Here is a 14,904-nt window from a genome sequence, read left to right on the forward strand (position 1 = left end):
CCTTCTACAAGATTCTGGGATTGAGGAAGTACTTGGAGGTTCTGCCCCTAGGATGTGAATTCCTTGAATATACATGCTTTGGTTCTGCTTCTTGGCACACAGGAGGTGTTTGGTAAATGCTTGGCAAGTGTTTCACTGGGAAAACTAAGAGAGACTAGGAAGACAGGGCCGGGGAAGTACTATTGCCCAGCAGTCCATAACCATCCACTGAGCATTTGTCAAAGCGTGTTCCCATTTCACCAGGGCTGGCCCTTGTGCTTTTTGCCCAACTCTGGATGCCACATCCTGGACATTGAGGAGGGGAACCCAAGATTCTCTCAGAGGAGGGCCACATCCTGGGGAGGGCTGGGAATGTGGGGTGAAGTAACCACCCTGGAGGAGGCTAAGGATGCAGCTAACGGTGGTCTTCAAAGGAAGAGGCCCTTTACCAAGTCCAATATCTAAAAGAGGACACATACTGACTACTTGGAAGACAGAACAAGTCCTGAAGGTAGGACTTGGTCTTGACTAGAGAAGGATGGCCACCCTGCCTGTAAAGGTGGGTAGCAGAGGGTTGTCAGGGATTCTTTGGCTGTGAACAGTTTTAATGGAATTTTCTTTCCTTTATCTAGATTTGTTCCTGCTCCAAATTTTCCCCATGGCCCTGTTTGAAGATTATATAACCTAAGCTTGATGCTTCTGTTTAACCCAGGGTGACATAAAAACTTAGCTGAGGGCACCTGCTGATCCCATTCCCACCCACCCAAACAGAGACCAACAAACAAACCTTTCCACGGGAAAGCTTCTAAAGCCCCAGAAGAACCTGTTCTCTCGGGAAAGAGCTGCAAAATGACAAATATAGCTGTTTAGGATCTAAAGGCATAAACATTTTCTACAGCAAAGCCTGAGTATGTGGGGCTATCTTGAAGACCGTTGATATATTGGAAAGTAATGCTCCAGGGAACACTCAAACTCGTGGTTTCTTTGAGCACAGTTGTCCTCAAGGCTGATCCTTTGAAGAGGAGCCCCTCCAGGATGAAGCATAAAAAAGACAAAGCACCACGAAGTGGTATCCAGTGTATCCAGTGGCAAAGCCAAGCCATGAAGGTTTGAGAATGAGAAGGCCACCTAGACAGGGCCCACCAAGAGATTCCCTCTCTCCAAATAAACCAGCACTCTAGATGTTTAGTCATCATTGCCTGGGGTACAGGGTTTAGACAGATTCTGAGGCCACATCTGGGTTCAGTAGGAAACAGTGTCATGACTAGCTAGTGGTCCGTAGACAATGGATTGAAGGGTGAGGTGTGCCATGTATTTGCCAATCCCAGCTTAAAGGTAGCCAAATCAGGGCTCAGACCAAAATAATGAAGGAGACTGTTTAGTCTGTTCTTGCACTGCTAATAAAGACATACCTGAGACTGGGTAATTTATAAAGGAAAAAGGTTTAATTGACTCAACAGTTCAGCATGGCTGGGGAGGCCTCAGGAAACTTACAATCATGGCAGAAGGGGAAGCAAACATATACTTCTCATGGCGGCAGCAAGGAAAAGTGCGGAGCAAAAGGGGGAAACGCCCCTTATAAAATCATCAGATCTGTGAGAACTCACTCACTATCACGAGAACAGCATGAGGGTAACCACCCCCATGACTAAATTACCGCCCACTGGGTCCCTCCCATGACACGTGGAGATTATGGAAACTACAATTCAAGATCACATTTGGTTGGGGACACAGCCAAACCATATCAGAGGCTATTCAGACCGGTGGGGAGCACTGGCTTCCCATAAGCTGGCCTATGGACTGACAACCAGTCAGCTTTCAAACCAAAGGTCCCAGGATGTGCTGGGGGCCTCCTAACCTCCCCTGAGCTCCAGGAGGATTCCACCCAACATGCATACCACCCAGCTCAGAGGACACAAATGCACACAGGCATATCAACTCCAGGGAGAAGGAGCCCAGGCTGAGTGTGTTTGCTCTTTTATCTCCATGATTAAACAGTGCCTTGCATTTAGAATAAGTGATCAGTAAATTTTTGAAGTGAACATTGCCTTGTCATTTCAAAAACAAAATGATAGATCTCTGGGTTGTTTACATGGCTGTTGACCAAAACAGCTGTTGAGTTACAACATCCTAAATAGTCATTTCCTTCTTTTGCTCAACTAGGAAAGCATATGCACAGCAGTGCACTCCTTTGCCCCTGTGGGAAATGTATATTTACAGGAAGAGAAAAATTGCCACCTGGCTGGGAGTGCTCATGGTGTTTGCCTCTGGGAAACAATCAGGGCATGGGCAACCAATCGATGGGAGGAGTGCCGCTCTTCTCGGGGGAATCCGCCAGCCCTGAGCATGTGCCGAGATTGCTTTGTTTCTATCAGGGGGAATGGCTGACTGCCTCTGTGACACACAGAATCAGCAATCATTTCGCCTTGGCTGTGCAGGGACCAAGGCAGTGACGTCCCCCTTTATGGTGGCAGGGGCAGCTATGGAGAGGCTGGTGGCATGAGGGCAGAGGGGCAGCCACGACCGTGAGTACACAAGAACAGCTGGGCTGCATGACTGATGAAGTGCAGATATTAGGAGTGGGGAGCCCCTGCCAGGTCCCATCTGGGTAAAGGATGGTAGTGAGGAAAAATGAGGAAGCGTTTATTTAAAACAAAATGATGGTGGGAATACAGATTGCCTAGTGAACACTTTGCTCATATTTATATTTGTATTTGAATGTATGTGAACACCAAGGAGATCTGGAAATTAACATCCACCGTTTTATTATATTTAAAAAGTTAAATGAAGCCAAGATACTGGCAGCACTTGAAGGCTGTCCTCTCCTCCTATGCCCTTTGGGATAGCCCCACCCTAGGGACTGGGCAAGCGTGGGCACCATGAACCTTTTGGCACTCATTTCATGAGTATCAGATCCCCTTCTCCATCTCCCAGGGGCAACACAGTGGAGAGAACACGTTAACCTGATTGTGGGAGGGCATCCACTCTGGCAGTAAAAGCTTCACTTGACATTTTTAAAGCTCAACAAGAGTGTTAAAGTCTATCTTTAAAAGAAGTGAATAGGCTTCTTTCTGGAAAGATGGACTCTTAGCCACTGGTCCCCTGTTAGACTGAAATCTGTCTTGTGTGGTCAGGAGCCATTAATGTATGATTGAAGCCTCGAGTTTTCCCCTATACACATTGATTTCACTTGGAGAAGCCCTGTGGACCCCTCCTCCTCCTCAGCGTTGGGGGTCATGAAGCTGGGGAGGCCTCTGGCTCAGCCCCTGTTTGACAGCATGTAGGAGAGTGTGCCAGCTAAGAGCACACACCTGGAGCTGACCGCCTGATTCCTAACCCCAGTTCTGCCAGCTCCCAACTGATTTGTGCAAGTTACTGAACCTCCCTGTTTCTGTTTCCTCATCAGTAAAATAGGGATACTCATAGCACCTACTGTGTACACTTCTTATGGGGATTAAATGAGCTAACATATGGTACAATGACTAGAAAAGTCCCTGGCACATAGTAAGTACTCAGTAACTATTGGCTACTGTCACGATACATCAGTTATCGTCAGCATAATGAGGATGACACTGATGTATTGTTCCCTAAGGAATCCAAAAGTCTCAAGCCCCTCATAAAATTGTGGCAATCACTGATTTCAATGCAGAAATCCCATATCCAAGATGCAATCACCCAGTCTTTCCTAGAATCCTTCCAGGGAACAGGAGCTCTCCACTCCATGAGGCAGCTGTCCATTACTGGACACCTATGTTAAGGCCTTACCTATACAAAACTGCCTTAAATTAGGGCAGCTGAGCCAATCCACCCACTGGGCTCAGTGAGTTGTCTATTATATGATGGGACAACCATGTAGTGGGAGCCCCGAGTCACCAGTACAAAGCCTGGCTCTAGTCTGAGGGTTCCAGGGACTAAGTAGGAGCAACTGCAATATACTCAGACACAGAAGGGAGCCCAAAGAGCAGACAAAAAGAAAAAGAAAACCTCCCACTCGAGATAGCTGTTAATCAACATATGAAACCACATGAAGAAAATTAATAGTTAAAAAAGTTAACGAATGGTTTTCAAAAATACAATCTGCATACTGAATGGTGAGACCACCTCAAACCCTGATGTTACTTAACTCCCCAAACCTGGCTGTCTGACTTTTGTCCTCAAAGCAAAAACTGGAGGGTATCACTGAGAAAATGGATCAACCCAAGAAAAAAGGCCTACAGGTACCATCTGTAACCACCACTCCAGTGAAAAGACCAGCACCCCATTTGCCCATCTTTGGGAAGCCAGTCAATCAATTCCTCCACACACACACACACACACACACACACACACACACACACACCACAGTTTGCAGATGGCATTTGTGGTTGTTTGAAAAAATGTCCATGAATTCTTTGGTGCTCCTACATTCAAAAGAAGAGCCTAATTCCCATCCTCTTATGTGGAGACCATACTTATTGACTCTCTTCTGACAAATAGAATGTGGCATAAATAATGGTATGTGACACTCAAGACTAGGATATAAAAAGCATTATAGCCTCCTCCTTATTCTCTCCAGATCACTTGCTCTCAGCAAAGCCAGCTGCTAGTTGTAAAGATGCTCAAGCAGCCTCTGGAGAGGCCCACATTTTGAGGAACTGAGTCCTCCTGCCAACAGCCATGTGAGTGAGCTATCTTGGAATAGCACAAAATCCTGTGAGGATTTTGCAGCCCTGGCCAGCTTCTTGACTGGAACCTCATGAAAGACCCAGAGCCAGAACCACCCACTTTAGCCATTCCTAAATTCCTGACCCCGAAAAATTGTAAGGTCATAGAAAACTTATTATTCGAAGCTGCTAAATCTGGGGGTGATTTGTTACACAGCCATAGATAGCTAATAGAGCATTTTAGTACCTCAGTCTGGTTTTATTTTTTTGAGACAGGGTCTGGCTCTGGTTCTGTTGCCCAGGCTAGAGTGTAGTGGCACCATCTCAGCTCACTGCAACCTCTGCCTCCCAGGCTTAAGCCACCCTCCCACCTCAGTCTCACAAGTAGCTGGAACTATAAGCATGTACCACCACACCCGACTAATGTTTTTTCGGTTTTTTTGTTTGTTTTGTAGAGGTGGTGTCTCACTTTGTTGCCCAGGCTGGTCTTGAACTCCTGAGCTCAAGCACTCTGCCCACCTCGGCCTCCCAAAGTGCTGGGATTACAGGCATGAGCCATTGTGCCTGTCCTGTATCTCAATATTAAAAAGGACTTTGAGAGGACTTCCAAAGATCCCCAGACCTGAGGAAAATGTCTGACCTACAGGAGCTCCACAAAGAGAATGATAACACCAGCAAACACTGTCACCATGCCTAGCTTGTACTAGAATCTGCTGAGGATTAAATTATTAAAGACATAATTCAATGAGTTTCCCAGGATTGTGGGACACTCACAGAGCAGTGAATGAAAACAGACCCACTCTAAGGCTTGTGATTATGAATTTCAGATCACTAGAGACAAACAGGTCCTCCAGAGAAGAAATAAAGCAAGTCACTTGCAACAGATCAGGAATCAGAATGGCTTCACACTAGCAATGCTGGAAGTGAGGAAACAGTGGTGCCATACCTTCAACATTCTGCAGAATAATTTCCAACCTAGAGTTCTATCCTCAGTTAAAATCTCAATCAAGGGTGAGAGTAGAATAAGAACATTTAGAAACATTCAAGGTCTCAAAGAAAATCTGCCTCTCATGAGCCATTTCTCTGGTGGAGTGCTCCACCCAGTGAGGGAGAGAGACCAAGAAAGAGGTCTGCTTGGAACCAGGAAGCTCCTTCACAAAGAAGAGACAAAGGGAATTCCTAAGAGGATAGAAATGGGATGTGTCTGGAGAACAGCTGTGCAGTGAGCAGGATGAACACAGTCCAGACAGGAGGAGGGCAGACCCGTCCAGGAGGCATGTCATAAGGAAAAATAAAATGGGACTGATAAAGTGGTTACCTGATGCAGTTGACATTATTGAGGGAATCGTATACTGCCATTAAGTACTTCAGAGGACCATTTGGTGAAAGGTATGCAGAAAACTAAGCAAATGCTAGCTCCATAAGGAAAAGTTGTACAAAGAAAGTAAATGTAATTGTAGTGTACTGTATGTTGACATTTACATGGTCATAATAATGTAAATGCCAAGTATTGATGTGTTAGGCACTGTGTTTGGACATCTGAGAGCCATTCCAGCCCCATTCTCCCTTTCCCATCTTCCACTCTAGAGTGAGCGAATTCCTGCTTTCTCTTAGTAATGCTTGGTAGATTTTTGTGGAGTCTTGGACATCTTTTATTAGATATGTTTCTGGGTATTTGCAGGTATATTTTTGATAACGTGGTATATGATATAAATTTTTAAGTTCATTTTCTAATTGCTTATTTCTAATGAGTAGAAATAGAACTATTGTCATGCATTGACCTAGTATCCAATTATCTTACTAAATTTACTAATAAATTCTAATCATTTATAGGGAGGTCCTTTTGGATTTTCTACATACAGAATCATGTTGCCTGTGAATAATTATTTTTTTCAACTTTTGTTTTAGGTTAAGGGGTATATGTACAGGTTTTTTATGTAGGTAAATTGAGTGTCATGGTGGTTTGGTGTACAGATTATTTTGTCACCCAGGTAATAAGCATAGTACCCAATAGGTATTTCGATCCTCACCCACCTCCCACCCTCCATCGTCAAGTAGGCCCCAGTGTCTGTTCCCTTCTTTGTGCTCAATCTTTAGCTCCCACATATAAGTGATAACATGTGATATTTGGTTTTCTGTTCCTATGTTAGTTCACTTAGGATAATAGCCTCCAGCTCCAACCATGTTTCTGAAAAGACATGATTTGATGCTTTTTTATGGCTTCATAGTATTCCATGGTGTATATGTACCACATTTTCTTTATTCAGTCTACCATTGATGAGTATTTAAGTTGATTCCATGCCTTTGCTATTGTGAATAGTGCTATGATGAACCTATGCATGCATGTGTCTTTATGGTAGAAAAGTTAATATCCCTTTGGGGATATACCCAACAATGAGATTGCTGGGTCGAATGGTATTTCTGTTTTAAGTTCTTTGAGAAATCATCAAATTGCTTTCCATAATAGCTGAAATAATTTATATTCCCACCAGCAGTGTATAAGCATTCCCTTTCCTCCACACCGTTGCCAATATCTGTTATTTTTTTTGACATTTTAATAATAGCCATTCTGACTGGTATGAGGTGATGAATAAGTATTTTTTTTCTTCTCTGTCATTCTACCTTGTATTTCCTTTCCTGATCTGATTGTGCTGGGTAGAAGTAATGATGGTAGTAGGTATTATTTTCTTGTTCCCAATCTCAGGGAGAAAGTGCTCAATATTTCACTATTCCAGATGATGTTAAACAAAACTTGCATGCTTGGAATAAACTCAGCTTGGTCATAATAGATTATTCTTTTTATATATCACTTCTTATATATCATTTGATTTGGTCATAATTTGTTTAGGACTTTAACATCTATATTCATAAGAGAGTCTGTACTTTTCTTTTTTTGAAATGTCCTTGTCAGATTTGGTTTCAAGGTTATGCTGGTCTTATAAAATGAGAAGAGAATTATTTCCCCTTTTGTCATTCTCTGAAAGAGTTTGTTGTGTAGGCTTATTTCTTCCTTAAATATTTGGAAACATTCACTGATTAAGCATCTGAGCCTGATATTTTCGTTGTAGGAAGTTTTTCAATTAATATCAGTTTTAAAATTGTATATGACTCTTCAGATTTTCTAATTCTTCTTGTGTCCATTTTGGTATGATGAGTTTTTAAAAGAATGTATCCATTGTGTTTAAATGTTTACAGTTGTTGGCAAAGAGTTGTTGATGCCTTTTTGTTAGTGTCTGTAAGATCTGCACTTGTTTGCTTTTTATTATTTTATTCCTGATATTTGTAATTTGTGTCTTTACATTTTTTTCTTGATAAGTCTAGTCAGAGGTTCAATCAATCTTATTAGTCTTTTTAAAGAACTAACTTTTGATTGTGTTGTTTTCTCTATTGTACATTCATTTTCTAATTCACTAATTGCTACTCTTTATGTCTTCCTTCCTTCTATTTTTTTGAGGTTTAGTTTGCTCTTTCTTACCTTTTTAAAATAAGTATTTAGATCATTTACTTTCTCAATGCTGTTCTTTTTTAAAACATAAATGTAAGGCTACCAGTTTCCCTGCAAGCACAACTTCAATTGCACACCAAGAGTGTAGTCATTTCATGATCATTCAGTTCAAAATATTCTCTACTTTCAGTTGTGATTTATTTCTTTCACCCAAGTGTATTTACAACTGTATTGCCTAATTTCCAAACACTTAGATATTTTTTAAAATACCATCTAAAATTTATTTCTAGTTTAATTCTACTCAGTCAAGGATTATATTATTTTAATCATTTGAATTTGTTGAGCATTTCTTTGTGTCTCAACGTGTTTAATATTAGTTTTATTTTCATTTATTTATTTATTTATTTTTGAGATAGAGTCTTGTTCTGTCACCTAGCCTGAAGTGCAGCCGCGCTGTCTCGGCTCACTGCAACCTCTACCTCCCTCAAGCGATTCTCCTGCCTCAGCCTCCCGAGTAGCTGGGATTACAGGTGTGCACCACCACATCCGGCTGATTTCTGTATTTTTAGTAGAGATGGGGTTTTGCCATGTTGGCCAGGCTGGTCTCGAACTCCTGGCCTCAAGTGATCACCCACATCGGCCTCCCAAAGTGCTGGAATTACAGACGTGATCACCACGCTCAGCCAATATTAGTTTTAATTTTGTTTGAAGAGGGACATATTCTGACATTTTGGGATGGAATCTTCTTCATATGTCCATTAATTCAAGTTTGTTAATCTTGTTTCTCAAATCTCTTACATCTTTACTTAGGTTTACTGAGAGAGATGTATTAAAAACATCCATTTCCTTTTTTTTATAGGGGATCTGTTCCAAGATGGCCGAATAGGAACAGCACCGGTCTGTAGCTCCCAGTGTGATCGACGGAGAAGACAGGTGATTTCTGCATTTCCAACTGAGCTCTGAAGAGAGCAGTGGTTCTCCCAGCATGGTGTTTGAGCTCTGAGAATGGACAGACTGCCTTCTCAAGTGGGTCCCTGACCCCTGTGTAGCCTAACAGAGAGACACCTCCCAGTAGGGGCCGACAGACACCTCATACAGGCAGGTGCCCCTCTGGGATGAAGCTTCCGGAGGAAGGATCAGGCAGCAATATTTGCTGTTCTGCAGCCTCTGCTGGTGATACCCAGGAAAACAGGGTCTGGAGTGGACCTCCAGCAAACTCCAACAGACCTGCAGCTGAGAGACCTGACTGTTAGAAGGAAAACTAATAAACAGGAAGGAATAGCATCAACATCAACAAAAAGGACATCCACACCAAAACCCCATCTGTAGATCACCAACATCAAAGACCAAAGGTAGATAAAACCACAAAGTTGGGGAGAAACCAGAGCAGAAAAGCTGAAAATTCTAAAAACTAGAGCACCTCTTCTCCTCTAAAGGATCGCAACTCCTCACCAGCGATGGAACAAAGCTGGATGGAGAATGACTTTGACGAGTTGACAGAAGTAAGCTTCAGAAGGTCAGTAATAACAGACTTCTCTGAGCTAAAGGAGCATGTTCTAACCCATCGCAAGGAAGCTAAAAACCTTGAAAAAAAGGTTAGACGAATGGCTAACTAGAATAAACAGCATAGAGAAGACCTTAAATGACCTGATGGAGTTGAAAACCATGGCACGAGAACTTCGTGACACGTGCACAACCTTCAATAGCCAATTTGATCAAGTGGAAGAAAGGATATCAGTGATTGAAGATCGAATTAATGAAATAAAGCAAGAAGACAAGATTAGAGAAAAAAGAGTAAAAAGAAACAAACAAAGCCTCCAAGAAATATGGGACTATTTGAAAAGACCAAATCTATGTTTGATTGGTGTATCTGAAAGTGACGAGGAGAATGGAACCAAGTTGGAAAACACTCTTCAGGATATTATACAGGAGAACTTCCCCAACCTAGCAAGGCAGGTTGACATTCAAATTCAGGAAATACAGAGAACACCACAAAGATACTCCTCGAGAAGAGCAACCCCAAGACCAATAATTGTCAGATTCACCAAGGCTGAAATGAAGGAAAAAATGTTAAAGACAGCCAGAGAGAAAAGTTGGGTTACCCACAAAGGAAGCCCATCAGACTAACAGCGGATCTCTCGGCAAAAACCCTACAAGCCAGAAGAGAGCGGGGGCCAATATCCAACATTCTTAAAGAAAAGAATTTTCAACCCAGAATTTCATATCCAGCCAAACTAAGCTTCATAAATGAAGGAGAAATAAAATCCTTTACAGACAAGCAAATGCTGAGAGATTTTGTCACCACCAGGCCTGCCTTATAAGAGCTCCTGAAGGAGCTCTTCTAATTTTATAAGACCAGCATAACCTTGAAACAAAAATATGGTTGTCAAGTTAACACCATCACCAGGATAGCAGTTGTTTCTGCTAAAGAAATGGTGCGGTGGCCAGGTGCAGTGGCTCACGCCTGTAATCCAGCACTTTGGGAGGCCAAGACAGGTGGATCACTTGAGGTCAGGAGTTCGAGACCTAGCCAACATGGCGAAACCAGGTCTCTACTAAAAATACAAAAATTAGCCAGGTGTTAAACTAAAGGGCTTCTCCACAGCAAAAGAAACTATCATCAGAGTGAACAGGCAACCTGCAGAATGTGAGAAAATTTTTGCAATCTACCTAACAAAGGTCTAATATCCAGAATCTACAAGGAACTTAAACAAATTTACAAGAAAAAAACAACCCCATCAAAAAGTGGGGAAAGAATATGAACAGACACTTCTCAAAAGAAGACATTTATGCAGCCAGCAAACATGAAAAAAAGCTCAACATCACTGATCATTAAAGAAATGCAAATCAATCACAATGAGGGCGGGGCACAGTGGCTTATGCCTGTAACCCCAGTACGTTGGGAGGCCAAGGTGGGCAGATCACTTGAGGTCAGGAATTCAAGACCAACCTGGTCAACACGGTGAAACTCCATCTCTACAAAAATACAAAAATTAGCCAGGCATGGTGGTGCATGCCTGTAGGTCCAGCTACTCAAGAGGCTGAGGCAGGAGAATCATTTGAACCCTGGAGGCAGAGGTTGCAGTGAGCTGAGATTGCACCCCTGCACTCCAGCCTGGGTGACAGAGCAAGACTCCATCTCAAAAAACAAAAAAAGAAAAAGAAAAACAACAACAACAACAAAAAAACACAGTCAGAGTCAGAATGACAATTATTAAAAAGTCAAGAAACATAGATGCTAGTGAGGCTGTGGAGAAATAGGAAACGGTGGTAATGTAAATTAGTTCAACCATTGTGGAAGACAGCATGGTGATTCCTCAAGGATCTAGAACCAGAAATACCATTTGACCTAGCAATCCCATTACTAGTATATGCTCAAAGGAATTTAAATCATTCTACTATAAAGACACATGCACACATGTTTATTGCAGCACTATTTACAATAGCAAACACATGGAACCAACCCAAATGCCCATCAATGATAGACTGGATAAAGAAAATGTGGCACATATACACCATGGAATACTATGCAGCCATAAAAAAGAATGAGATCACATCCTTTGCAGGGACATAGATGAAGCCGGAAGCCATCATCCTGAGCAAACTAACACAGGAACAGAAACCAAACACTGCATGTTCTCACTCATATGTGGGAGTTGAACAATGAGAACACATGGACACAGGGAGGGGAACAACATACACTGAGGCCTGTCGCAGGGGTGGACGGAAAGATGAGGGAGAGCATTAGGACAAACAGCTAATGCATTTGGGGCTTAAAACCTAGATGATGGGTTGATAGGTGCGGCAAACCACCATGGCACATGTATACCTGTGTAACAAACCTGCACATTCTGCACATGTATTCCAGAACTCAAAGTAAGAAAAAAAAAGTTAAAAATACAAAATTAGCCAGGCATGGTGGCACACACCTGTAGTCCCAACTACTCAGGGAAGCTGAGGCATGAGAATTGCTTGAACCCAGGAGGTAGAGCTTGCAGTGAGCCAAGATTGCACCAGCCTGGGTGACAGAGCCAGACTCCATCTCAAAAAAAAAAAAAAAAAAAAGTGGATTAGAAAAGGTCACGGCCGGGCGCGGTGGCTCACGCCTGTAATCCCAGCACTTTGGGAGGCCGAGGCAGGCGGATCACGAGGTCAGGAGATCAAGACCATCCTGGCTAACACCGTGAAACCCCATCTCTACTAAAAATACAAAAACAAAATTAGCCGGGCGAGGTGGCGGGCGCTTGTAGTCCCAGCTACTCGGGAGGCTGAGGCAGGAGAATGGCGTGAACCCAGGGGGCGGAGCCTGCAGTGAGCCGAGATCGCGCCACTGCACTCCAGCCTGGGCGACAGCGAGACTCTGTCTCAAAAAAAAAAAAAGAAAAGGTCACAAAAAAGTTTTTGGTAAGCTTTTCTTCCATACAAGTGTGAAGCATATATGATGAAATGTTGACATTTGTTAAATCCAAGAGTAAAAAAATCATCCATGCTACTATTTTTTAAAAAGAAGCTTTGCCTAACCCAGGGTCACAATTTTCTCCTGTTTTTTTTTTTTCCTAGAAGTTTTTTGGCTTTGGTTCTTTATAGATGGCACTCAATTGCAAAAACAGCCCCATTCCGGTTGAAGGGACATATGGGTGGCCAGTTTCTGTGGCTCCAGTCTTGTTTGGAGCCCTGCAGACAAGGGAAGATGGCTCTCCTCCTGCTGGGCCCCCACTCCCTTCCCTGGGAATCTTAACTGCAGTAATGCATCATGGTCCCAGGTCATCTTTATTACCCCAACACTAGTGTAAGCAGAGGTTACAAACTTTACTGTTTGGCCTGCGCAGTGTTGTTTTTTGTTTGTTTCAAGTTAATTGGTGCTAACATTTGAAAACCAGGAAAACGGCATTAAAAAATTGAACAGCCAGCTTTTCCTGAGAAGCCTGTGAACACAGAGAGCCAAGTTTTAGTTCCTCCCTTTGGATAGGCTGGCTCTCCAAGTCACCCCACATGTGCCCCTCTATTGTCTCCCAGACCCGAGGCCAGGGTCAACTTTCTGCCCTGATGCCTTCCTACAGCTGCCCTCTTGGGTGGCTGATGTTACATGAGTAGTCCCATCTACAGCACTTTTATTGTCTTCCCTTCTCAGCATCTCACCTGGCCTTGTGACAGCCTTGATGAATTAGGATCATAGTCCACATTCTGCATATGAAGAAACTGCCCAAGGGTATACAGCTGCTAAGTGGCAAGCTGGCTTTGAGGCCCTACCTCTCCACTCTCAGTCTCATTTCACTGGGCCTCATTGCCCTGGGCACTGGGGCTTCAAGCATTGATGATGCAAATCGCTAAGGGCACAGGTGTGTTACTAGTCCTACCATGCGCACTTGTCAGAGGTTCTTGGAGCAGGAAGGGAGCTGGCATCTGTGTCTTCTGTGCTGGCATCTTCAGGGAATAGCAGGAACTCAGTCTTCTAAGATAAGGGGTTTGCTTGATTAATGTTTGATGAATGAATTAATAAATGGATAAACTGTCATTCTGAGTAGCCCATGTATGTTTAAGCATTAATCGAAATAAATTTTAACTGCAGAAATATTTTAGTGGAAGCATAAAAGAAGAGGAGAAAGGGCTGGCCTGCAATGTCCCAGAAACCATACCAGGGCTTCACCACCAAGGCTCTTTCATCCAAAGGCCCAACATTCAAGAGAAGACTTCTCGTGAAAAGCATAAACAATTATATTTACACCTGTGGGGTAAACTGGAGGGAATTTAAGGGGGTCTACATGTAAAAGTCATTGAATTTCTCTGCAATATGTAATTATGATGATGAAAATAAAATGCAAGTATTAAGAAATATTGAATTTATATGAAACTTCTAATACAATCTTTGCAAAAATATTTGATGAAAATCCTATGGCCCAGCACAGTGGCTCAAGCCTATAATCCTAGCACTTTGGGAGGCCTAGGGTGGATTGCTTGAGCCCAGGAGTTCGAGACCAGCCTGGGCAACATAGGGAAAGCCCATCTCTACAGAAAACTTAAAAAATTAGCCAGATATGGTGGCAGACGGCTGTAATCACAGCTACTCAGCAGGCTAAGGTGGGAGGATCACCTGAGGCCAGGATGCCTAAGCTGCAGTGAGCCGTGATTATGCCAATGCACTCCAACCTGGGCCACAGAGTGAGACCCTGTCTCCAAAGAAAGAAAGAAACAAGGAAAGAAAGGAAGAAAGGAAAGAAAGGAAGAAAGGGAGGAAAGGAGGGAGGGGGAAAGAGGGAAGCAAGGAAGGAAGGGAGGAAGGAAGGAAGGAAGGACAGAAGGGAGGGAGGGAGGGAAAGAGGGAAGAGAGAGAGGGAGGGAGGGGAAGGCAGAGGGAGGGAGGGAGGGAGGGAGGGAGGGAGGAAGGAAGGAAGGAAGGAAGGAAGGAAGGAAGGAAGGAAGGAAGGAAGGAAAGAAAGAATATCTTAAGCTTTCTAGCATGAAAATTCCTGATGTTTTTAGTGACAGTCTTTAAATTCTTCATAGTCCGTATTGATGAGAAGCTTTGGCAAAATAGTGTTAATTTTCTTTACAATATTTATTTGAAAATTACAACAGTACAGATTGTATATAAAGACTCAAATTGAGATTCTTCTTTCATTGACAAATTGTTAAAATTCTTAACTGCCAATGGTGGTAGCTCACACCTGTAATCCCAGCACTTTGGGAGGCTGAGGCTGGCGGATTGCTTGAAGCCCGAAGTTCAAAACCAGACTGGGCAACATGGTAAAACCCCATCTCTGAAAAAAAAGTACAAAAAATTAGCCAGGTGTGGTGGCACGTGCCTGAAGTCCCAGCTACTCAGGAGGCTGAGGTGGA

The 14,904-nt window shown here is 43.0% G+C and overlaps 1 protein-coding gene across 6 annotated transcripts in view; it reads right to left on the bottom strand.

The window, feature by feature from the left end:
• CEP63 (centrosomal protein 63) overlaps window positions 1-14,904 on the bottom strand; it is a 163,669-nt gene that overhangs the window by 62,068 nt on the left and 86,697 nt on the right. The window contains exon 13 of one of the 6 annotated variants that reach the window (XM_030816789.1): window positions 767-821. The exons of the other annotated variants lie outside the window; for them this stretch is intronic. Within the exon in view, the coding sequence (XP_030672649.1) occupies window positions 767-821 (55 nt within the window). The remainder of the gene's footprint in view (window positions 1-766; window positions 822-14,904) is intronic. 6 annotated transcript variants of the gene reach the window in all.

This window comes from Nomascus leucogenys, chromosome 8 (genome assembly GCF_006542625.1).
Source record: "Nomascus leucogenys isolate Asia chromosome 8, Asia_NLE_v1, whole genome shotgun sequence".
NCBI lineage: Eukaryota > Metazoa > Chordata > Mammalia > Primates > Hylobatidae > Nomascus > Nomascus leucogenys.